The 23,915-nt window shown below is 55.6% G+C and overlaps 1 protein-coding gene across 4 annotated transcripts in view; it reads left to right on the top strand.

The window, feature by feature from the left end:
• The window catches only part of PLA2G6 (phospholipase A2 group VI), a 47,582-nt gene extending 24,198 nt beyond the window's left edge, over positions 1-23,384 (top strand). For all 4 annotated transcript variants that reach the window (XM_043966741.1, XM_043966742.1, XM_043966740.1 and 1 more), the window contains 15 exons: positions 2,328-2,543; positions 4,041-4,224; positions 9,068-9,255; positions 10,953-11,049; positions 11,476-11,658; positions 12,325-12,433; positions 13,663-13,809; positions 17,048-17,126; positions 17,910-18,073; positions 18,456-18,606; positions 20,150-20,286; positions 20,663-20,817; positions 21,409-21,576; positions 21,992-22,065; positions 22,286-23,384. In XM_043966741.1, coding sequence (XP_043822676.1) covers positions 2,328-2,543; positions 4,041-4,224; positions 9,068-9,255; positions 10,953-11,049; positions 11,476-11,658; positions 12,325-12,433; positions 13,663-13,809; positions 17,048-17,126; positions 17,910-18,073; positions 18,456-18,606; positions 20,150-20,286; positions 20,663-20,817; positions 21,409-21,576; positions 21,992-22,065; positions 22,286-22,430 — 2,197 coding nt within the window. In that variant the 3' untranslated portion in view covers positions 22,431-23,384. The remainder of the gene's footprint in view (positions 1-2,327; positions 2,544-4,040; positions 4,225-9,067; positions 9,256-10,952; positions 11,050-11,475; positions 11,659-12,324; positions 12,434-13,662; positions 13,810-17,047; positions 17,127-17,909; positions 18,074-18,455; positions 18,607-20,149; positions 20,287-20,662; positions 20,818-21,408; positions 21,577-21,991; positions 22,066-22,285) is intronic.
• Positions 23,385-23,915: the final 531 nt, after the last annotated feature.

Here is a 23,915-nt window from a genome sequence, read left to right as displayed (position 1 = left end):
CATTCTACAGATGAGAAACCTGAGGCAGAAGGTAAAGGGACTTGCCCAGAGTTATCGGTGACAGGATTTGAACTCAAGTCTTTCTGGCCTCCAAGTCCAGGGCTCTATTCAGTATTCCCCGACTGCCTCAATGTTGTTTCTCTTTCTTCTATTTGGCAAATGTGGGGTACAAATCAGAGAGAGGGGGCACAGTGGATAAGCACTGACCCTGGTTTCAGGAGGACCTGAGTTCAAATCCGGCCTCAGACACTTGACACTTACTAGCTGTGTGACCTTGGGCAAGTCACTTAACCCTCATTGCCCTACAAAAAAAATTAAATCAGAGAGTGGAACTTTGTTCTTATCACAGGCCATGGCAGGGAGAGGTCACTCGACTGACATCATTCCTCTGTCATCCAGCTGAGCTCTGATTACAATTTCCTATCTAGATAGTGTGGGAAGAAAAAAAAAAGTTGGGCTGTTAGTCTGGGCTTGTGGCCTTTCAGGGTGGGACAGAGGCCATCAACATTTATTAAGCACCTACTATATACCAGACACTGTGCTAAGTCTGCCCTCAGGGAGCTTACGATCTAATGTAGGGACATCACAGGAAAGGAAGCCAAAAAGAGGCAGAAGGTGCCCAGGCCAGGGGCCGGAGGGGTACAGCTGGCAGGAAATGAGAGGCTGCTTTGTCGGCTACCATGGCTGGCTGTCCTGGCCGGGCAAACCCACAAATGGGGTCAGTGGGGGAAGATGTGACTGCTCATTTTACACTGAAATGAAGGATGGTTCAAAATGGAGTCAGTCGGGCCCTTTCTGGCCTCCACACTTCCTCAGAGACCTTCCCCAAGGGTTCCCGACTGGGTTTCTTCCCTCAGTCATCCAGGAATGTCTGCTGGATATGTGCTATTCCTCTGCTGCTTTGAATGAAGTCTTCCTGGGCTGCCTTTGGGGTGTGAGTCCCACCGTTTCCTGCCTCCTGGGCTGGTCTCTCTTGGAGGGGCCAGGCAGGTCATCCTTGCCGTCCTGTGGGGGGATGGTGTAGGAAATCGGACCGAATGACAGCCCCTGAGACACGAAAGGCAGAGTGGGCCTCTGGAGGAGTTTTAGTGGAATTCCTGGTTCTGTAGTGAATGTTGAGATGGAGAGCAATGGGGTTTATGTGAATTTCATTAGGAATTGTGCCTTCGTTAATCTCATCAAAAATACAGTTGTTTTTATTGCTTTTTATGGTTCATGAAGACCTCACTGCATTCAACCCCAAACCTGAATCCCTGGATTGGCCCCAGTTAGGCCTGGCCCAGAACCCCACCCCAGCCTCAGTTGTATTTATGAAGTCAGCTGTGCCTCCTTGCATTAGGATTTCTAGCCTTTTTTTTCTTTTTTTGGCGGGGCAGTGGGGGTTAAGTGACTTGCCCAGGGTCACACAGCCAGCAAGTGTCAAGTGTCTGAGGTCGGATTTGAACTCAGGTACTCCTGAATCCAGGGCTGGTGCTTTATCTACTGCGCCACCTAGCTGCCCCCAGGATTTGTAGCCTTCTTTCTGTTTATTTGTGTGTAGTGTCTGAGGCCAGGGCTTTGTTTCTGGCTTTCATCTTGGATTTGGGTGCTGTGGACTGTCAGTTTCTCTCCCCTACTGTATTTCCTCTGCTGTACCAAGATCTCCATGGGCATTTCCCCCCTTTCCCTCCTTTTTCAACTATAGGCCCCCTTTAACAGACTCATAAGACTGCAGACCCACATGTTTTTCCTGCCCTTGTTGGGGGTTCTTCGTCCCTCATCATCATCATTCTTCTTGAGGTCGCGATTCAGACATACAAAGCCGTCTCCTACACCATTTGCTACTTTCCAAATCGGTATCTTTCTTTCTTCCTGGAAATGGCTGTGGGGATACATGGGCCACCACAGGCCTGTGACGGTGGGGCTCGGGACTGAGAGCCTCGTCATCCTCGGCGATGCTTTTTTTGGTCCTTGCTGGTGTGATCAACCACTTGTTCCCACCCATATTGTTCTGAGTGGGCCGTGGGGTTCAGGTTTGATGGATCTTGGGAGGCTTTCCTGGGCAGAGAACAGATGTCTTTGTTTCTAGAAAACGAGCAACTCAACCTGTGATTAGTATTGGGGACTTCAGGTGAGGGACGCCCCTCTACGATGCAGACTAGCCCTTCTCTGTAGTTTGTAGTCTCAGTGCTGCCCAGAGTAACCTGGCCAAGCTCATAGGGCCAGGATAGGTCAGAGGCAGGATCTTCTATCCCCTACGCCCCAGGCTGGGAGGGGGTTGAGGGGGTGACAGGTGCGGTGGGAGGGACTGGGCTCCTTCATCCTTTTTTTCTGTCTCTGCATCCCAGGCTCTTCCAGCTGGAGACGGAGCCCGAGGCTATGGTGAACTTTCAGCAGTTTTCCTCAGTGCTGCCACCCTTTTATGAGAGTTCAGCCCGGGTGTTGCAAGTGGACATCCTGCAGCAGCTGACAGACTGCATCCGAAGCCACCCCAGCTGGTCCATGGCCCACGTGGCTGTGGAGCTGGGGATCCGGGAATGTTTTCACCACACTCGAGTCGTCAGGTAAGGAGGCGGGAAGGGACTCACGATGGTCTGAACCTGAGACCCCGAGAGTCTGTGGGGAAGGGACTGAAGGTTAGAAACATCTGGAATGCTTCCTACTCCACCCCATAGGAGATGTTCCAGACTTGTCTACACCGCCCTGCAGAGCCGGGGAAAGGAAGGCATTCCCAAAGGAATCCTAGTCCCCTACCTGACCAAGATGGCAGATCAGCTTAGCTCTGGGCTGTCCCTCCCATGACTTGAGCTGAACCACGCACCAAAGCCTCAAACAAACAACACTGATTGTTTGGCCTTGAAAAGAGAAGCCCCAGATTGGGGGGGGGCATGGGGAGCCTCCAGCGGACAGGGAAGGAGCAGGTGAAATTATGATGACCACTTTTTAGCACTGAGAGGTCAGTCCTGAGGAAGAGGGCTGGAAATTGTCCTGCTTGGTCCCACAGGGGAGGGGGAAGTGCAAAGAGGCTGACTTTATCTCTTTTCTTTCTTTCTTTTTTTTTAGTGAGGCAATTGGGGTTAAGTGACTTGCCCAGGGTCACACAACTAGTAAATGTTAAGTGTCTGAGGCCGCATTTGAACTCAGGTCCTTCTGAATCCAGGGCTGGTGCTTTATCCACTGCGCCACCTAGCTGCCCCCTTCATCTCAACCTAAGGAAACCCTCCCGTTTAGAGGTGTCCTGGGGTGCCTCGGGAGGAAGGAAGGAATGAGGGGAGGGAGGCTCTTCAGTACCATGACCCTCCCCTCCCTCAGTGGTGTCACTTTAAGGCTCACAAAGCATTCTGCCCCCTCCCCCCAGCAGCCCCTCAAGGGAGGTCTCCAACCAGATACCCAAAGACCACTTGGAGGGGGTGTTGTAGAGAGGATTTTGGGGGCGGTGGGGAGGGGGGAGACCTAAATGCCTTCTGAGGTCCTTCCCAACTCAGTCAGTGCTTCTATGAACTGAGAGTGAGAAGCTGATATTTGGGTAAAGCAAATTGCGATCCAAACTTAGGTTTTAAAAAAATCTGTTGGGGCAGCTAGGTGGTGCAGTGGATAGAACACCAGCCCTGGATTCAGGAGGACCTGAGTTCAAATCCGGCCTCAGACACTTGACACTTACTAGCTGTGTGATGCTGGACAAGTCACTTAACCCTCATTGCCTTGCCCCCCCACCCCAAAATGAAAAATCTGTTAAAAATTTAGAATCGAGAGGCAGCTAGGTGGCACAGTGGATAAAGCACTGGCCTTGGATTCAGGAGGACCTGAATTCAAATCCAACCTCAGACACTTGACACTTAACTAGCTGTGTGACCTTGGGCAAGTCACTTGACCCTCATTGCCCTGAAAAAAAATTTCGAATCGAAGCTTTGTGTTTTTCTAAGACAATTGACCTGGAGCATTAAAAAAGTCTCCCGGTTGACCCCAAGGCCAGCAGACACTTCATTAGGCCTGAGGTTGTCTTGTCTCTGCCCATTCTTCCCACCATGCCCATTCACACCCCTCCCTGGGCTCTTCTGCAGTTGTGCCAACAGCACAGAGAATGAGGAGGGGTGCACCCCCTTGCACCTGGCGTGCCGAAAGGGTGATGGGGAGAGCTTGGTGGAGTTAGTCCAGTATTGCCACGCCCGTATGGATGTCACAGACAACAACGGGGAGACCGCCTTCCATTATGCTGTGCAGGGGGACAATCCGCAGGTGCTGCAGGTGAGAGAGGAACGGGGTGGGGAGTAGAGGTGGGCAGCGTCAGGTAGAGGGTCCTGGGTCTCAGACCTCTCCTTCCCAACCCTGTGCCTCATTCTTAGGGTGCCCAGATCAGTGTGTGATTCCCTAGGCCTCCCCTCAGCCATACCAGCCCTGAGAAGAAATGTGGCAGTTCTGCTGGCCTTCTAAACCAGTGTGGGGTGTCTGCCCCTGGTTGTCTGGTCAGTGTTTATGCCAGGAAAACTATAAAAAATGCCCCTCTCTTTCATCGTCGTCCCTTGGAACCTTCTAGAGGAAAAGGGGCAAAGGGGCTGATAAACTTTGGGCAGTTATTTGTAAGCCAGCCTTGAACCTCAAGTCACATCTAACAAGGTGATTCCAAATCAGGCCCCGGGCAGTGAGGAGTCAGTCAGTCTCTAAGAAGGTAAGTGCGGGGGCAGCGAGGTGGCGCAGTGGATAGAGCACCGGCCCTGGAGTCAGGAGGACCTGAGTTCAAATCCAGCCTCAGACACTTAACACACACTTACTGGCTGTGTGACCTTAGGCAAGTCACTTAACCCCAATGGTCTCACTTTAAAAAAAAACAAAAAAAGGTAAGTGAGCAAAAGCTGCTGTACTAATGGGGGAGGGGATGCCTTCACGGGGTGCTCTCTGTATCCGTAAAATCATGGGGGGGGGGGGCAGTATATACACACATGTAGACATAGAAGACGTGTGCGTGTCAGAAAAAATCAAGCTCACACTCATGGGCCTGGAAGGATATTCACGATACCATCTTGTCCATCCCCTGCTTCTAGGTCAGAGTGGAGCCAGTGAGACAGATGGGTGAGCACAGATCCCTGTGGTCTGCTCAGTTCACTGAGCACCGCTGAATCCCAGCAAGTCTGAGCCAGAGATAAGGCAGGGAGGGGGAGGCAGATGACAGGAAGAGGTCACTACCTGATCTGCTGACAGAATCAGCATTAAAAGCATGGAATGACAGCGGAACAGTTAACAAGCTGAAACCAAGCAGAGATAGATGGAGGGTCCCTCACTGAGGTTCTTGACATCAGTTGGCCAAATATAGGCCTGAAGAAGATCCCACCATTAGCCATTCATGTGTTTTTAAGTTGGCCAGAAGCTAAATTTGTATCAGCGTTGGGACAGCAGTGTAGACAAGTCTGTTATAGGCTGCATTAGTAGAAACCCCCCTTCTAGAGGGAGGGAGGTTATGGCCTCACTGTTCATTGTGCCATCCTAACGAGAGAGGGGCTCGGCTAGTAGCCAGGACAGGCTGGAGGAAGAGAAGGAGAGTCAGAGCATTTGCTAAGTACCTACTATGTGCCAGGCACCTCCATGGTGCTACTATTAGTTAGTACCTACTATGTGCCAGGCACTCTGCTGAGCAGGAGATACAAAACCAGGGTAACAAGTCAGTCCCTACTCTCAGAGAGCCTGTGTTCTCATCAGGGAGGATGAACATAAAGGCTGCCCCACAGGAAGGGGCTTGGGGGAAGTGGAGCAGAGCAGAGAAGAAAGAGAATTGGGTTGGAGTGAAGTGAGCCCCATGGACTGGGCCCCCTCCTCCCCTCAGGGACCCAGCAGTGAGGAGGGTGAGCCTCAGGCAGGCTCATCTGGAGGTGATCAAGGCAGGTGGCCAGAGAGAGTTGAGCTGGGAGTCCTGAACTCTTTGGCCAGGGTACAAAATGTTTAAGTGACCTCCAGCCTTCTTTGGCCTCTTTCTGCTCCTACAGTGGCTTTGGTAGAGGGGGAGAGGAGGGCAGAGGGGACTTGGAAGTTTTAGACCCTCTGTTTTCATCAGTTAAACTCTTAGTATACTGTCAGGGTACTTGGTCTAATGACCAACCAGTTGGCCTACTACAGAGGAGCTGAGCCACGGACAACAGAAGGAAGTCACAGTTGAGTGCAAGGGTGGCTCACAGCTTCTTGGAGAGCTGAACAAAGGCTTCCTGGGACATTGGGTCATCTTGCCCTGAAGTGCTTGGGATGACCCCAGGCAGAGGGAACACCAAGACCACTGGTGCTTATGTGCTGACAGGCTGCCCAGAGAAAGGCCTGGGGAGGTGGAGGAAAGGCCATTTTTTCAGCACCTGCATTCTTTTGCCAGTGAATTATGAATTATGGGACAGCAGCAGCCCCAGAGACTCAGAAGTCAGGGTGACCCAAGGGCAGCGCAGCCCCCCAGGGGCTCAGGGAGCCGCTGATGACAAGGGCACAGGTGGAGCCAGGTAGGACTAGAAGAGTAAGCAGGCCACAGGGGCATTCAGGCGCTCCGTTGATACCGATGTCCACAGAAGGCCTAATGGAAGGAAGGCCTTGGATATATTGGATGAATCCATGATGGAGGGTTATTGAGTGGATATGGACAAGAACCATTGGGGATAGAGGGTGTGAACCGAGGCGGGAAGGCAAAGGTGGGGCAGTTCACAAGATCCTGAGAAGGATTAAGGGCCTATAGCCCATTCGAGGTGGGCAAAGGGACTGGTGGAGGGTCACATGGAGAACTTCTAAACTAAGTAGGTGTGTTTAATTTGGAGAAGACTCCCTAGGGGCATTTGTATGAAGACCTTGGCAAACCGTAATGGCTACATAATGTCTGTTATTTCTACTGTTAGAATTGGAGAATCTTAGAGCAGGATGGGGAAATCACTACTGACTGAGGCAGACCGATTCCACTTTGAGACAGCTCCTGTCTTGTCAAGAAGTTTCTTCTTATGATGGAACAAAAATGTGCCTCTCTTCAGCTTTGGTCCTATGTCTGGCCTGAGGCCAAGCAGGGAAAAAACCGAACCAACTCACTGGAGACCCCTTTCCAAACTGACATCGAATTCATGGAGACTCTTCTGTTTGCAGCCATTCACCCAATTTCGGATTCACCTAAACATCCTGTCCCACTGTGTAGCCCACATCTCTCTGTGAAACTTAGCATATGTTTTGCCAGAATTTAGATAAACTCTGTCTATTGGGCTCCCTTTATCTACTGGTCTGCTAATGCATCCATAAAGGGGAAGGATGAAGTCCTCCTGGCCCTTTGGAATCACTGCTTCCTTTTCTAGTTGTTTATCTACCATCCCTTTAATTAATGATTTCATTATGGCATTTTTCCTAGAATAGAAATCAAGCCCTCTGGCCAATAGTTTGTGGACCCTATTTTCTCCTTTGTTTTGGCAATCAGGACAGTATCCATCCATCCATCCATCCATCCACCCACCCATCCATCCATCTGTCCATCCATGCATTCGTTGTTCTTCATTTCCTTTTCTCCCTTCAAGGATCATTGATGGCATCTCAATTCTTTTATTCTTAAGCAAATGTTTTTTCCCTTGGGCCGAGAGACTTGCACTTGTCCAAGGGAGCTTGATAATCGTTTATTACTATTCTTTATCTTGGCTATTGCTTCCTCATTAGTCATATTTGTTCAGTCCTCTGCAGTCCAAAGATTGTTTGTTCTCTTTGGAAAAGAAAGCAAAGACTTGAGCAGTTTTGCCTTCGCTCTGTCATCAGTTGCCATCATCCCAAGCCCATCCTGAAATGAAGCAAATGCTTCTGTCTCCTTGTCGAGTCCTCTCTTTTCTCCAGGAAGACTTCAGCCAACCTTTTTGTGGACTTTGTTTCCCTCCTGGCCTTAGCTCATTCTTGTTTTTGTTTGTTTGTCAGGGTAATGAGGGTTAAGTGACTTGCCCAGGGTAACACAGCTAGTAAGTGTCAAGTATCTGAGGCCAGATTTGAACTCAGCTCCTCCTGAATCCAGGGCTGGTGCTTTATCCACTGTGCCATCTAGCTGCCCCTGTCTCACCTCATTCTTATGGGACAATGCCAGATCTTTGTCATCATCCTCCATTACCCACTTTTGCTTCCATCTTGTGTTTGGCTTTTTAAAATCCTGGGGAGTTGGTGAGATTCCTCTGTGACCACATCAGTCTCTTTGGACAAATCCTCTTGTTCTTTCTCATCAGAATTGTTTTCCAGTGTGTTCAGGAGTTCATTCTTGAGCACTTTCTCTCCCTCTTAGTCTTGGTCTGACTTGTGTAGAATTTTTGTCTTTCTCTCCTACCTCTGAGCCCTTTGAAATCTTCTCTGTCACCAGCTCCAAAGCTTGATGGTAGGAATCAGATTTAGATGAAAATTTCTTCTTGTTGGTTCTTTTGCCTTTCAAAGGATGAAATTATCCAGAAGGCAAGTCAAGCAAAGTCAAGATTCGCTGCAAAGACCTGGATGTTGGGAATTTCCCATCATTCCCATACTCTGGCTTCTGTGCCAAGTCTATTCTCGCTCTCCCGAGATCGTCATCCACGGCCGCCTCCTGTCTAGGTGGTCTCCAGCGCACATCAGTGACGGTGCCCTCTACCGTGCTTCCTGTCCTGGGTCCTGGATTTCCTCTCACTGGCACAGCTCCTTAGCACACAGCACTGTTGTGTTTGAAGTCCCCCAGCCAGCGGCCTGATGGGGATGAGGAATTCATAAATGCTCCCATTTACTTAGGACTTTGCAAAGCACATTACTCCTTCCACTCCCAACACACACACCATCCGCTAATGTGTCTACTGCAAGGTCCCCGTTTTAGTGAGGAACCTGAGGCTAAGAGGGGTGAAGTCACACCAGAACTCAAACCGGTGCCATCTAGATTGCCAGCCCAAGGCTTTTCTTGCTGCTCTATAGCTTCCCTAACTTCCTTCTCCTTCCTGGGCCTCTTTTTGCCCTACACAAAGCCTAGATAAAGACGGGCAGACTGGCAGCTGGGGGCCGGGGTGGGAGATGAGTACGGGATGGGCCTTGATGACAGCCTTTGGGTCTTTGTCTCCTCTGTTCGCCGGCTGTGCCCTGGCTGATCCTCGGCCGTCTCCAGCTCCTGGGAAAGAACCCATCGGCCGGCCTGAACCACGTCAGCAACCACGGCCAGACGCCGCTACACCTGGCCTGTCAGCTGGGCAAGCCGGACATGGTCCGCGTGCTGCTGCTGTGTAATGCCCGCTGCAACGTCGTGGGTCAGCACGGCTACGCCATCCACACAGCCATGAAATTCTGCCAGCGCGGGTAAGGATGGGTGGCACGCCCGGGGCCCCTGCTGGCCGGAACCAGACGCTGTAGCATCAGGACCACAGCCCCTCACGCTTCCATCGGGCCCCCGAGTCTCTGAGACATGTTTCCCCCAGTCCCCCGGGGGGGCAAGGATGCATTATCCTCATTGTCTGGCTGAGGAGACCGAGCCTCCCAGACATGATGCAGCACCTGGGGGCTTACAAAGCCCTTTCCTCAGAACAACCCTGAGAGGGAGATGGGACCAAGATGACTTTCCTTTGACCATTGAGGAAACTGACTATCAGAGAGGGGAAGTGACTTGTCCTGGGGCACATAGGACCAGGAACAGAACTGACTAGAGAGTCATAGGACCTGGGTTCAAATCCTGCCTGCAAGTTTTACTGCCTATGTGACCTTGGGCAAATCCCTTCACCTCTGTGTACCTCAGTTTCCTCATCTCCAGGGCTAGGATCTTGGGAATAAGTTGCAGAAGGTCCTGCTCAGCTCTTTGTTATAACATACTGTCTCTAATCTGGAACAGGCGTTTATTGGGCACCTTTCTCGAGCATGCCTGCCTATTGCGAGGTGCTGTGGGGCATCTGTAGAAGTGCCCAGTGTGGAATGAGCTGCTTCAGAAGGCAGATGGTCTGGACCTGGAAGGGACATAGGGGGTCATCTAATGCAACCCCTTCATTGTACAGAGGGGGATACTGAGCCCCAGAGGAGGAAAGGGGCTCGCCCAATGTTGCACACAGAGTTCTCAGTCCCCAGAGGTTTTCAGACAGAGGCTGGACAGAGGGGATTCCTTCATTGAGCACCTGATTGGATGGGACGATCTGTAAGGTTCCCCCCAGTGCAGTGATTCTGAGCATGTGGGGTGAGGCCTGGACCAGAAATGTTAATACACAAAATAACAGAACAGTGAGTGACAGGACACAGAAAGTAGTTAATCACATAGAAAAAAAAAATCTGCTGCTTAGAGCATGCACAGTAAGTCAGGATTGACCAGGCTTCTTGGAAGGGCATGTTGGAAGCAATAGGACTTCAGATGAGCTTGGAAGGTTGAGGAGTCAGGAAGACTTGAGTTCAAATCCAGCTTAGTTGTGTGACTCTGGGCCTGTGTCCACCTCAGGTTCCTCATCCGTAAAGTGGGGACTGTAATAGCACCTGGCTCCCAAGGCTGTACAGATGCAATGAAATCTTTGTAGAGCACGTACCTGGTGTGTAGTAGGTGCTTAATAAGTCCTTGTTCCCTTTCCCTTTGCCCGGGAAGCCTTGAGCATGGATCCTGTTACCACCTCAGTGCCCGCTGACCTGAGGACGGAGCCTTGTCCTTCCCTGGGTTGGGGTTTTTGCCAGGAGGGCAGGGTGCGGGGGTGGGACCGGCACAGACTTGGGACAAGGCATCCATGTGCCTAGGGCAGGGTTGGAGAACTGTCTGTTCCTGGGTGTGCCCGTCCTTCTGCCTTCTGGAGGCTGTGAGCTTTTACTGTAGTGCAGCGGGAACCAGAATTTTCTGGCATGAAATGATGCACATTTGTAAATAGTCACGTTTATGAAGTATCTCCCATTAATCCCTCCCCGGTCCCACCAGCTCAGGACTACAGGGGTCACGGCTGGGCCTGCTGGAGCCACAGGAGATCCTGCAGAGCCCAGGCTGCGCCCACTCTCCAACCCCCTTCCTCCCCTCCTGGGGGCCTCTTTCTCCCAAGGTGTGCTGAGGTGATCATCAACATGGACAACAGCCAGATCCAGAGCAAGGACCCCCGATATGGAGGCAGCCCCCTCCACTGGGCCAAGAACGCAGAGGTGGGCGGGACCGGGGGCAGGGAGAGGGAGGAGAGGGGCTGGAGGTGTGCTCGGCCAGAAGGCTCCCAGCGGGGTGTGGGTTTAGAGGGGCTGGTTAAGGATGGGGACGGGGCCGGCTCCCAGGACAAGACTCCTCAGAGCCCCGTTGTCTCTCTCTGATTGTCTAGACTGGGCACGTGCCCAGCATCCCTTTCTCCTGATGGAGTTTTGTGCCCCTTGGCAGGGGGAGTGGGGCAGGTGTTTGGGCTGCCCGGTAGGGGAGCAGCAGGGCAGTGAATTGGAAGATCCCGCTGTTCTTGAGTGGGCTGCTGTCCTCATGAGGGCGTCCAAGGGCCGAGAGCTTAGCATCCCAGAACACGGAGCAAGGAAGGTGCCTGGCAGGCAGCTGTCGGGCGGCCCCACCCACCACTCCCTCTCTCCTTGCAGATGGCTCGGCTGCTGCTGAACCGGGGCTGTGATGTGAACATGGTGAGCAACTCAGGGGACACGGCCTTGCACATCGCCGTGACGCGGGACCGCTTTGACTGCGTCATGGTGATGCTGACCTACGGCGCCAACGCCGGGGCCCGCGGAGAGCACAGCAACACACCGCTGCATCTGGCCATGATGGTGAGGCTCCCCACCTTTCCCTCAGGCCAGTCCTCATTGAGGAGTCAACTGACCAGCCATCCAAGCTGGCGCTGAGCATTCAGTCTGGAGGAAGCTGCTCTGGGTCTCGGCTCTGCCCTGCTAGCTAGGGGATCGTGGGCAAGGCCCCTTGAGCCTCTCGGACACTCTTCTTCATCTGTAAAATGGGCGCCCCGCTTCCCAGGGCCAGCTTTTTGTCAGTAGGGTCACTCTGGGCCAGGCAGGGCCTGGTGCAATGAGGGCTGGGGATCGTAAGAAGACATGGGACTGAAGTCTATGAAGCCATAATGGGTTTGAAAAAGACAAATTCAGGCTTTTTTCATCTCAGTCTCAGACAGCGAGAATTGAAGGATCAGACCCCAAATGTGGAAGAAATGATTTTTAAAGATGGTCCTCACCCCCTGGGGCAGGCTCCTGGCTGAAATGCTGATGTGAGCATTGAGCCGGATGGGATGTGTCCAGGGTGTTTGAGCTAGAAAGGGCCTCAGAGTCCTAGGGCCTGACTGTGAGGCTGGGGAGAACTCCAGAGGTTGTCCAGCCCAGCCCCCTCGTTTTATGGATGGTCATTACAACACCACAGGAGTCCTCCAGTGCTTCATCCTGAGCCTGGGGTTTGAGAAGCTTTACCACTTTCTCCCTTCCTTACAGAAAGACAACATCGAGATGATCAAAGCCCTCATTGTGTTTGGTGCCGAGGTCGACACCCCCAATGACTTTGGAGAGACTCCTGCCATGATTGCATCAAGGGTTCACAAAGGTGGGTGCTCCTCACCCAAGAGGAGGAGGACGAGGGCGCTCCCTGAACCACCCCTGACTGTGGCCTGTGGGGCTCCCCAGAAAACCTCTCCTCGGGCAGGGGGCCCCAACCAACCGTGTTTCCCCAGCTACTACCTCACCCTCAGGCTCCCTCAGCAAGCACTGATTAGGCACCTACTGTGTGCCAGGCACTCTGCTAAGTGTCGGGGACACAGAAAAGCAAAAGCAGCCCCTGCCCCGAGGAGGGGCTTCCTTTCTAAGGGGGGAGGGGGCAGGTGCAGAAGTCCATCCGTCAGCCCAAAAGCATGGAGTAAAACAAGTCAATCCAACATGGAGGAGTGTCCTAGGGAATCTCTCCCCCCCCCACCCCCCGCCATGGCTCCCCCTAGTCCTGTTCCCAGGGACTTACCCTTTCTGTAGCTTCTGACCCACTGGGGACTTCTCAGGGATTTGGGGAATGACCCCAGGGCCACAAACACGCCACAACCATACTCATCACACCCACTGTGCCCACTTCTCCCTCCACCCTGTACATGATATGGGCAAGATTCCAAGTGAAAAGTAGGACTTGTGACAAACGGGTCAGAGAGTGGCCTTGGCCCCAGAGGATTCAGGGTGACTTGGGATAGGAACTTGGGAGAGACAGAGAGAGAGTATGTGTGTGTGTGTGTGTGTGTGTGTGTGTGTGTGTGTGTGTGTGTGTGTGTGTGTGTGTGTGATAGAGACAGACAGAGACAGAGACAGAAAAAGAAAGGGGGGGAGAGAGTGTTTGGTTCCTCCCTTTTTGTGGCATGGCCTCCACTTTCCTCATCTGTAAAATGGGGCAGACAGATGAACACTGCCCACCTCCCCTCCCCTGAGAGCCTTGTGAGTTAACCCTTCTGACTCTGGCAGGAGGAGGGAGCCTGGGGGTCACAGGTCATCTCTTTGCTCTGTCTCTCAGCTTGAGGGAAGGGGTGACCTTCCTAGAGAGACTGACTGGGGGAAGAAGGTTACCCATTGTTCTGCCCCTGGCCCCCAAGACCTTCTCAGGCAGCTCCCATGGCCCGGCCCTTCAGGCTAGGGGTCCCAAGGCAGCCTGTGATGCCGATGGGGCAGGCCAGCCTGGTTCTCCCTTGCCCCACGAAGCCAGGAGGCCAGGAACTGGGGAGGGGAATGGTGTGGGATGAGCTCCCCCCTTGCTGGCTCTCTCTGACCCCACTCACCCTCCCCACCCTGCACCTTGAGCAGTCGTCACCAGGAATTCGCTCTTGGCTCTGCTGAAAACCATTGGAGCTGACCACCTCACGGCCCCCGGCGCACCCCTGGAGCTCTCCCAGCCTTCCACCTCCTCCCAGGACAGAGCGACGCCCCCGCGGATGCCCCTGCGTGAGATCGGTAGGCCTTTGCCCCCCTCCGCTCCTCCCTCTCCTCTTCTTTCCTGCTCTGCACCTTCTCCCGGCAATTCCAGAGCCAGCCAGCCTAAGGCAGGAGGACCCAGCGGCTTCTCAGCTGGAAAGACCCCCTCCTGGGCGTCTTCTGGGCCCCCAGCCTCACAGGGGGCGACGTCTTTGGAGACCCAGGGCCGAGTGCCCCTCAGGATGGGGTGCCCAGGCCTGATGGTCACAGGGCACGAGATTTCCTGGCAGCTTCTCACAAGGTTTGAGTGTCAGGACGGCTCTGGGGTTGACCAGCAAGAAGGGGCAGTGCTGGTGGCCCCCAAGGTCCTTCTTCCTTGGCTATTAGCAGCAGAAGCAGAGGGAGGACAAAGGCCCAGCAACGCCTGAGGGCCAGTGGCTGCCCCGGCCGAGCTCCCCTCGGCTTCTTGTTGGGATGTTCTCTTTCCTTTGGGATATTCTGATGATAACTCGGGGGCCCCTGCCACTGGCAGCCTCTGTAGGGAGGGATCTGGGCCTGTGGCGGTGCAGGGTCACAGTCACAGGGCTGACTTCCAAAGCCTCGAGTTGTTTGCCTTCGGTGCTGTCTGGGCCCAACCCTTCCCTGCCCGGGAGCCTCACTTTCTATAAAAGGAGGAGGCCCAACTAAGTCTCTTCCAGTTCTATTTGACATCCCTGGTTCTAGCTCAGTCTAAGAGCCCTTGAGGGACTTGGCCCATTCGGCCTGCCCTAGCAGGAGGATGGGCCAGAGCTGAGAGCCCCAGGCAGAGGCATGTACTGAGATGAACCCAGGAGTCAGTGGGTGCAGGCCTGCAGGAATGGGGGGCGGGGGGCCACAGTCACAAGTCCATCTCATCTCCTCCTTCAAGCCCTGCCTAGAACTGCCCCCACACACCCTTTTTTGTCTCTTGGTTTCACAGGCAGCCACTAAAGCCAGGCTGGATGGTCACCCCGCCCCCAGAGGGGTCTGGGGCCCAGCGGCAGACCGGTAACATCCTGGGCCTAGAGAGCTGGGAAGCCCAGTTATGTCCCGGGATCAGCTCTAGCACCTGCACCTTCTCTCTCTCTCTCTCTCTCTCTCTCTCTCTCTCTCTCTCTCTCTCTCTCTCTCTCTCTCTCTCTCTCTCTCTCTCTCTCCCCCTCCCTCCCCCTTCCTCCCTCCCTTCTTTCTCTTTCCTTCTCTCCCCTCCTCTCCCTCTTTCTTTCTCTATTCCTCTCCCTTTCCCCTTCTCTCTCCTCCTTTCTCCTCCTCTCTCTTTCTTCCTCTCTCTCTCCTACACACACATATGTCCCTCCCTTGTTCTTTCGTTCTGCTAAATTTGGAGTCAGAGCAGCCATTTTGAAATTTTGACTCTGTTCTTGCTTCCCGTGACCTTGAGCAAGTCTCTTAACTCCTCTGGGCCTTAGTTTCCAGCTCTGTAAAATGAAGGTGTTGGCCTAGATCTAAGCTCCCTTCCAGCTTGGAATCCTGTGCTCTGGGTTCTCAGCCATCCCTGTCCTCCTCTCCCTCCAACCCCTCCCTCTTTCCTCTCCCTCCTCCCCTTCCCCTCCCTCTTCCCTTCTCCACCCTCTTCTGTCCTCCTTCCTCTCCCTTCTCTCCCTCCTCCCCCTCTGTTTCCTCTCCTTCCTCCCCCTCCCCTCCTCCTCCCTCCTTTCCCTCTTCCTCACACATCCCCAGCCCCCCGGGTTCTTCTGAGCTATACCTCCCTTCTCCAGGTGCTCAGAGGCCAGGGTAAATGAGCCTACCTCCTGTGTTCTCACAAGCGCTTCTGGGCACAGGGCTTGCTGGGGACAGCAAGCAAGCTGGTGCTGTCGTGTGCTGGGGTTGCTAAGTGAGCCGCGCTGAGGAGCTGGTGCTGCTGGCTGCACCCATAGGGCACTGCTGAAGGCACCCCCTGATGCTCTAGGGCTCTGGTCTGGGCTTTACTGCTCCTGTCAAGTGGGAAATGAGTGGAGTCAGGTCTGGGCCCAAGAGGCAAATGAAGGAAGACTAAGATACTGAGGACAGTATGACCAAGGCCCCCAGACAGTGGTCCCCAAGAGGCAGGGAGGATGCTCTCTGCTATCCAGCTGCCCCTCCGGAGGGGGCCCATTGCTCCAGAGCAGCCTTTGTGGGGCAGGGGAGGCATAGTAGAAATGTGAGAATGAGCCAGGCCTGAGCTGGGGGGAGCTTCTGTCTTGCTCTGTCCTCCCCAAACAATAGGAAGATTTTTTTGGGGGGGGGAGTGCAATGAGGGTTAAGTGACTTGCCCAGGGTCACACAGCTGGTAACTGTCAAGTGGCTGAGGCCAGATTTGACTCAGGTCTTCCTGAATCCAGGGCCGGTGCTTTATCCACTGCACCACCTAGCTGCCCCCATAATAGGAAGATTTGGGAGTTGAGCAGTGAATCCCCCCTTGGGGGCCCAGCCTCGAGCCCCCCTTGGGGTCCCACTGGGCACATGAAGTGCCAGGTTTTAGTGCTGCCTCAGGCTGTTACACATCTGAGGTGATACTATGGGGTTTTCCATACTGGGAGTTCTCCACACTAATTAAATCTGGATCCACACCAAAAAATGTACACAGTCAGCAGTGGGGAGACAGAGGAAAAACCACACAGTCGCTTGGAGGCCCACAGACAGAGGGGCTTGAGGAAAGGTGCACCGAGCCAGGAGTAGGGCCCAGTGTAGGCCAGTGGCCAGTCAGAAAAGCTTGTTTCTTGAGTCTCTGCCCATCTTTGTGCTTTGAGGGGCATCGCTGGCCTGGGGCTCAGGGACCTGATCTTGCAAGTCAGAAAGACCTGGGTTCCGATCCTCATTCAAGACTTCGCTGCATGACTCTGGGCACATTACTGAGCCTCTCTGGTCCTCAGTTTGCTAATCTGTAAAATGCAGGGTTTGCCCTTGATGGCCCCAAAGGTCGTGCCTGGCTCTGAACCCAGAATCCTGTGGACTCTCCCACGTCTGAGGCCTCTGCCAGCTCAGAATCCCTTGAGTCCAAGACCTTGCATGGGAGGTGGGAGGTGGATGGGGGTGGGCAGGGGGCGCCTTTCCAGGCCTGCTCGGTTCAGCCCTCACATGTTTGTAGAGCGCTGCCTGCCCCTCCTGGATGGCTCAGCTCCTGCAGCCAGAGGGCTCACAGAGATCAGTCCCCTCATTCTGTAGATGGGGAGCTTCAGGCCCACACAGCCCAAGTGGCCCCTAAGAGCCACAGGCACCCTGCCTTCCGACCCCTGACCTCTGCCCCTTTGTGCCCTCCCAGAGCTGCAGGACTTCGTCCACCTTTCTCGGTCCCGGAAGCCCAACTTCATCCTGAGCTCCATGAGGGACGAGCGGAGAACGTGAGTGTGGGGCAGGGTGACGGGCTAGCCTGGCTCTGTCCTGCCCCGCTCCCTCCTCGAGCAGCCCTGAGTCTAGCCCCATATAAGGGAGAGGAATTGGGTCCCCCCATTTCCGTAGACTCCCTGTGCCCACCTGTAAAATGGGGGCCTGGGGCTGGGTGAGCCAGTCAGGCCTCTCTGCTTCCTCAGCACAGGCCCCAGGCCGAGGATCTGTCGGGTTGTATAGGACCAGGGAGGAAGGGTGGGCAGGCCCAGGCGGGCAGGTCAGAGCCACGCCTAGGCTGGGGCTGATAGCCTAGACTTAATCTTGAGGATGGTTGGAGTTTGGGGGGAGAATAAGTCAGGTCCCTGCCCCCTTAGCCCCTCCCACTCCTCAGGCTCCCTGAGGGCTCCTCTCTCCCCTGGTCCCCTTCTCTCCTGCCCCATTAACCTTTGCTGCTGTTCTTCTCGTTTCTATCTGTCAATCACCCCCCCACACACACACTACTTCCTTGGCTGTGAGTTCTTGTGGATGGGGGCTGCTCCTCCAGCACAGGTCCCAGTCTGCCCTTGTCTCCTCCTCCCACTGAGGACTGGCCGGCTAATGAGCTTGCCCACTCGGTCACACTTGCTGTGAACGGTCCAGGTTTACACAGCGAGGAAATGTCTGAGGCTGGGTTTGAACTCAGATCTTTGGGCCCCTTTGACCATCTCCTGGCTCTCTGCTCCCCCTGCCCTTCCCGTCTGTCATCCTACTGTGTGCTGTGGCCTCAGCCTCCCCTATGTCCATCTTCTCCCCTCAAGCCACGACCACCTGCTCTGTCTGGACGGAGGCGGAGTGAAGGGCCTCGTTCTCATCCAGCTGCTCATGGCCATCGAGAAAGCCGCGGGCATCCCCACCAAGGATCTCTTCGACTGGGTGGCTGGGACCAGCACGGGCGGGATCCTGGCTCTGGCCATCCAGCACGGTGAGCGGGGCTGGGCTCTGACCCCGGGCTCCTCGGGGTGGTGCAGGAAGCAAGCCCAGCGGGGGCCAGCAGCCAACAACTCCAGGGGCACCGAGAAGCCCCTTCTGTAGCCAGGGCAGAGTGCCAGGCCCCGGGGCTGCAGAGACTCCGGGAGAGGGGGGCTCTGACCACGGCTGACAGAGGGAACTCAGCCCGTGCAGGCCCACAGAAGGGGGGAGGGAGCTGCCAAGGTGGGCCCAGAGCCAGGGCTTCCTGCCCTTGCCACGTGGCCTCTCACCGGGAAGGAGGATGCCCCAATGGTGGCCCTGCCCATCTCTCGGAGCTGGGCTCATCTCAGCCTGGCCAGGAGGCGGCTGCTGACCCCCTGCACCTTTCTTCCTAGGTAAGTCCATGGCCTACATGCGTGGCCTGTACTTCCGCATGAAGGACGAGGTGTTCCGCGGCTCCAGGCCTTATGAGTCAGCCCCACTGGAGGAGTTCCTGAAGAGGGAATTCGGGGAGCACACCAAGATGACAGACATCAAGAGACCCAAGTTAGCACCACCCCCCGCTGGGGGGAGGGAGGGCGGGGGAGGCCTGAGCCCCTCCCAGGCTGGGCCCCAGCACCTTGGCTGGCCTTGTGTCTGGGCCAGGCTAGACCAGGCCTGGGGCTTTCATCTCCTCTGTGGCAAGATTGGCAGCATGTGTGATCACCCAGAATCCCCCGGCTTCCCCTGGCATTCCAGGGACTCAGGGCTTGACCCTGCACTAGAAAATAACAAAGGGGAACATGTATTTTTGAGCACCTACTGTGCGCCACCTCTGTGCTCAGCACTCTGCAAATGGTACCTCATTTGGTCCCCACAACAGCTCCAAGAGGGAGGTGCTGTTATCATCCCATTTTATAGCTGAGAAAACCAAGGCAGGGTCCCATAGTAGTCAGTGTCTGAGGCTGGATTTGAACTCAGACCTTCCTGACTGCAGACGCAGCTCTTTATCTACTGTACGCCCCCAACCCCGCCCTGGAGGTCCCGGCTCCAAAGCTGGAAGTGACCTCAGAGCCCATCTGGGCCACCCCCTCCCCTTTTACTGGTGAGAGAACTGAGGCCCAAGAGGTGACTTGATGAGGGTCACACAGGTAACAAACACTCAGTGACCTTCAAGGTCCCTTCAGCTCAGAACCTGTGGTGTGGCTGGTTGGCCTCAAAGGCTCCTCCCTGTGACATCAATAGAGGCCTTTCCGTGGGTGCCTGAGGCCACTTTTCAGTTGTGGAATTCAGCCAGGCAGCTTGGTCTCTGTGGGGGCCACAGGCGAGCTGGGAGCTGGGCTTGGGCTGCCTCAGTTGTGGGAAGCCTGGGGCCCTCTCTGAAGCCCCTCAGGGCCCCCCCTAGATGGGGTTCAGTTCAGAGCCACAGCCCGAGCTTCAACCGAAGAACTTGGGGGCCAGGGAGGGAAGCCAGAGGGGAGCGTGTGGGTCTGTCTGGGCCAGGAAGTCCCTCCAGCAGCACATTTACTGTGAGGCTGCACTGGACACCGGGCCAGAGAGAATGCTGGGAAGCTTCCAGTCTGGTGGGAAAGACAGACAACTTTGGGCAGCTGAGTTCTTTTAAGGCCTCCCAGCTCTGCCATCCCCTGTTCTCCAGCCCCTCCCAGCTCTGCCATCCCCTGTTCTCCGGCCCCTCCCAGCTCTGCCATCCCCTGTTCTCCGGCCCCTCCCAGCTCTGCCATCCCCTGTTCTCCGGCCCCTCCCAGCTCTGCCATCCCCTGTTCTCCGGCCCCTTCCAGCTATGCCATCCCTTGTTCTCCGGCCCCTCCCAGCCCTGACATTTCCTTGTTCTAAGGCTCCTTTTAGTTCTAGGCTCCCTCCCAGCTCTATCATCCCTGTTCTCCCAGCTCTGACATTCTCCAGTCCCATACATGAAAACTTGCCACCATACTGACTGGTGTAGTTGGGTCACTGCTGCCTTGGGAGCTCCCATGGGAAGGATCTTTCAGCTGGGCCGAGGCCAGAGGGGAAGGATGGGAGGGAAGGAGAGTCTTCCCAGGGTGTACAGCCTGTGCTCGCACTGAACGGGCTGCGTGGCTCCTGCCCCCAGGGTCATGTTGACGGGGACCCTGTCTGACCGCCAGCCTGCTGAGCTTCACCTCTTCCGCAATTACGATGCCCCCGAGACCAGAAATGAACCACGCTTTGCACAGAATCCCAACTTGCCCCCCCTCACCCAGCCTCAAGGTAAATGAAGGCCCAGTTGGGAAGAGAGAGGGGAGAGGGGCAGCCCCGACCCTGCCCGGGTGACCCCCAGCATGGCCTCAGCTCTGCCTCTGACCAGTAAAGGAAGCCACCAGGCTATTGCCTGCTGGAGTCCTTGGGCACCGCTCTCCTTTCCTGGAACCTCCGTCAGACCCCTCATCTGGAAAAGGTCACTCAGGCACCCACCTACCTGCTCACAGTCCACAGCCTCCTCCCCCAACACACACACACACACACACACACACACACACACACACACACGCCCGCACGCATGTACACACGTGCACATGCACACACTCCTGAGCCCCGAGGTCTCGGCGCAGGCCTCACCTGGGGCTGGCTCCCCTTTCTCCCCCAGACCAGCTGGTGTGGAGGGCAGCCCGCAGCAGTGGGGCGGCCCCCACCTACTTCCGCCCCATCGGGCGCTTCCTTGATGGAGGACTCTTGGCCAACAACCCAACACTGGATGCCATGACGGAGATCCATGAGTATAACCAGGACATGCTCCGCAAGGTGAGGCCACTCTGACAGGCCCTGCTGTCCTGTGCCAGCTCGGCCACCGCTGGACTGGGGTCAGTTCTGGGCACCCCACTGTGGTGGGGACTTCTGGAGAGGAAAGAGAGGCTCAGGGTGGGCGGTGAGCTGGGGCTGCTATGTGAGAGTGTGAACAGACTTAGCCTGGCCCCAGGGGAAGAGCCAGGGACCACAGGCAGAGTGTCCAGGAGGGGCCAGGGCTGCCTAGGGAGGTAGTGAGCTCCCTGCTATGGGCAGTCTTTGAATAATGGCTCACGGAGGATAACACCCTGAACTTGGGGTTGCCTTGGAAGCTCCCTGCTGTGTGACCCTGGGCTGGTTGTTTAACCTTTTATTTATTTATTTTTTTAGTGAGGCAATGGGGGTTAAGTGACTTGCCCAGGGTCACCCAGCTAGTAAGTGTTAAGTGTCTGAGGCCGGATTTGAACTCAGGTCCTCCTGACTCCAGGGTCGGTGCTCTATCCACTGCGCCACCTAGCTGCCCCTTGGTTGTTTAATCTTTCTGGGCCTCATCAGCCTCCTCCTCTTTAGCTCTGGGCCTGACTCTGCCCCTGTCCTCGCCTCCCTCAGGGCCAAGGTCACAAGGTGAAGAAGCTTTCCCTGGTGGTCTCCCTGGGCACCGGGAAGTCCCCGCAAGTACCTGTGAGCTGCGTGGATGTCTTCCGCCCCAGCAACCCCTGGGAACTGGCCCGCACGGTCTTCGGAGCCAGGGAGCTGGGCAAAATGGTGGTCGATTGTGTGAGTGCCCCCCTAGCCCAAAGCCTTTCCCGGGGCCCCATGTGCCCGGTCATAGCACAGCTGGGGTAGGGGAGGGGGATGTGCCTTCCCCTTCTTCTGGTTAAAAACGTCTTCACTGATTCCTTGTGGCTTTACCTGCCATTGTTACTGTCCAGTCACCCCCCGCCCACCTCAGGAATTGTCCCTCGTCACAGAGGAGATCGGTTCAACCCAGGAAACAGGGATCGCACCTGTGCCCGTAGCCTACCACCTTTCAGCAGGGGGGCGTGTGGTGCGCTGGGCACCGGGAGAGACGGCCTGGTGCCCCCTGATCCTGGGCACCCGAGAGCAGAGGCCGCCGTCATTGGGTGGGAGGGCTCGGGCTCTGGAAGGCGCTGTGAGCGCTGGGGTGCTCACCCGGGCCTTTTCCTGCCAGTGCACAGACCCTGACGGGCGAGCTGTGGACCGGGCTCGCGCCTGGTGCGAGATGGTTGACATCCACTACTTCAGGTACTTGCGGCCCCCCGGCCCTAAGCGTCCCCTCCTGGCCGCCCTCACTGCGCTCTCTGACCCCTTCACCCCTTCAGGGCCACCACCGCTGGGGGCTCGGGCCCATCCTGCCCCTGCACAGGAGCCTCCCCTTCCTCTCTGCCCTTCGTGGGCACCAGGGGCTTAGCCCTCACCTCCATTCCCCCCCCCCCCAGTGACTGCTCTCCCCTCATCTGAACAGACTCAACCCCCAGCTGGGAACAGACATCATGCTGGATGAGGTCAGCGACACGGTGCTGGTGAACGCCCTCTGGGAGACCGAGGTCTACATCTATGAACAGCGAGATCAGTTACAGAAGCTGGTCCAGCAGCTTCTCACCCCCTGAGGCTGGCGGAGGGCGAGGGGGGCATCGGTCCTGCCCCACCCCCACCCTGCTCCACCTCCCCTCAGAGACCTTGTGAGGAACGACGTCTGGGACCTCCCAAGTCGAGACCCCGACTTCCAGGAGGAAGACTGAGGGGCTCAGAGGGCGTGGCCAGCCCCAGACGAGCACCCATCTGAAGGGGCATCTTCTCCCACCCCACCTCTGAGGGCCTCAAGCGTGGAGCTCTCTCTTCTGGCCGTTACTGCCTTAAAGTGTTGACCAGAGTGACCAACATCCTTATGCCTTGTCTCCTCCTCCCTCCCCCTTGGCCTCCATCAGGTGACAGACCCCCAGAGGACCAACCTCGTGCTACCTTCGCCTCCAGAGCCACTCTTGGCCCAGCTGGGCTCCTGGGCTGGGGACGTCCTGGCAAGAAAACTGGACAGGAGCCTACAGGATTTGTTGTTAGGACCCTGGATGGGGGGCCTGGGGAACTGGGGGGAGAGGAAAACTGGTGAAGACCGCAGAGACAGATGTGGAAATAATCTGCCTTCTCTGCGGGGGGCCTGGGCTGGCGTGCCCCCTCCTCCTCTTGGCTCTCACTCCTAGGCTACAGATTCCCATAAGTCCCTAACTCCCCTTCACCTCCCCAAGGGAAAATCCACTGACCCCAGGAAGGAGGAAGCTCTCCTGTCTCAGCCCAAGAGCTCTCAAAGTCCTTGTCTTGTTGGTTTTTCCGTTCTCTTCTCCCTCCCTCCCCTCGCTCCTCCATTGGCTCAGTTCTTAAATAACAGTTAATTTATTATTTTGGACAAGGAAATGATATAAGCTGCTCCTTGGGCCCTTGCTCTTGGTCCCCCCCCCAAGAAGATGTGGGCAGGAACAGGGGTGCTAGGCTGCCACCAGCCTCCCTACCTCCAGTCCTCTTCAAGAGTGAATCCTCAAACCAAAATAAATGACTTGGATTGAACCTGCCTGGCTTGTGTTGGTGTGAGCTTTGGCCCGTGCCCTGGGAGTAGGGGCCTTGTATAGAACGAGAGCATTGAATCTTGGCGTCAGAGCGTCGAGAGCTGGGAGAGAGGGCCCTTGGGCCCAGGGCAGCCCCACGGTCACAAGTCTCCCATCCACACTCCCTGCTAACACCGAGGAAACGTCGAACGAAGGAAGCGGGACAGGGTTGTGGAATGGCAAGATGGGAGTCTGCCAGAAAGGGTGACAGCCAGCTGGGCCTTGGTTTCCTCATGGCTAAAATGAGGGGGATAGACAAGAGGAGCCCTGAGGGGCCTCCCACCTGTAATCCCAGGATCCTTGCCCAGACTGGGGTCAAGGGGACCCCAGCCACGTTTAAGGAAGCAGGAGGTCAAAACTCCTTTGTAGAAGGGAGTTCCATCTCGGGCACTAGGGGTAGATGTGCGGGTCCTGGCTGAGGTGGCTGCGGTCCAACAGAGAGATGAACTTAGAACGTTTATAAGGAGATAGGAATGAGGGCCTGTAAATGGAGTGTGT

The sequence above is a fragment of the Dromiciops gliroides genome, chromosome 5, assembly GCF_019393635.1.
Source record: "Dromiciops gliroides isolate mDroGli1 chromosome 5, mDroGli1.pri, whole genome shotgun sequence".
In the NCBI taxonomy this organism is placed as follows: Eukaryota; Metazoa; Chordata; class Mammalia; order Microbiotheria; family Microbiotheriidae; genus Dromiciops; species Dromiciops gliroides.
The sequence above is the reverse complement of the archived record's forward strand: the minus strand, read 5'-3'. Positions and strand labels throughout refer to the sequence as shown.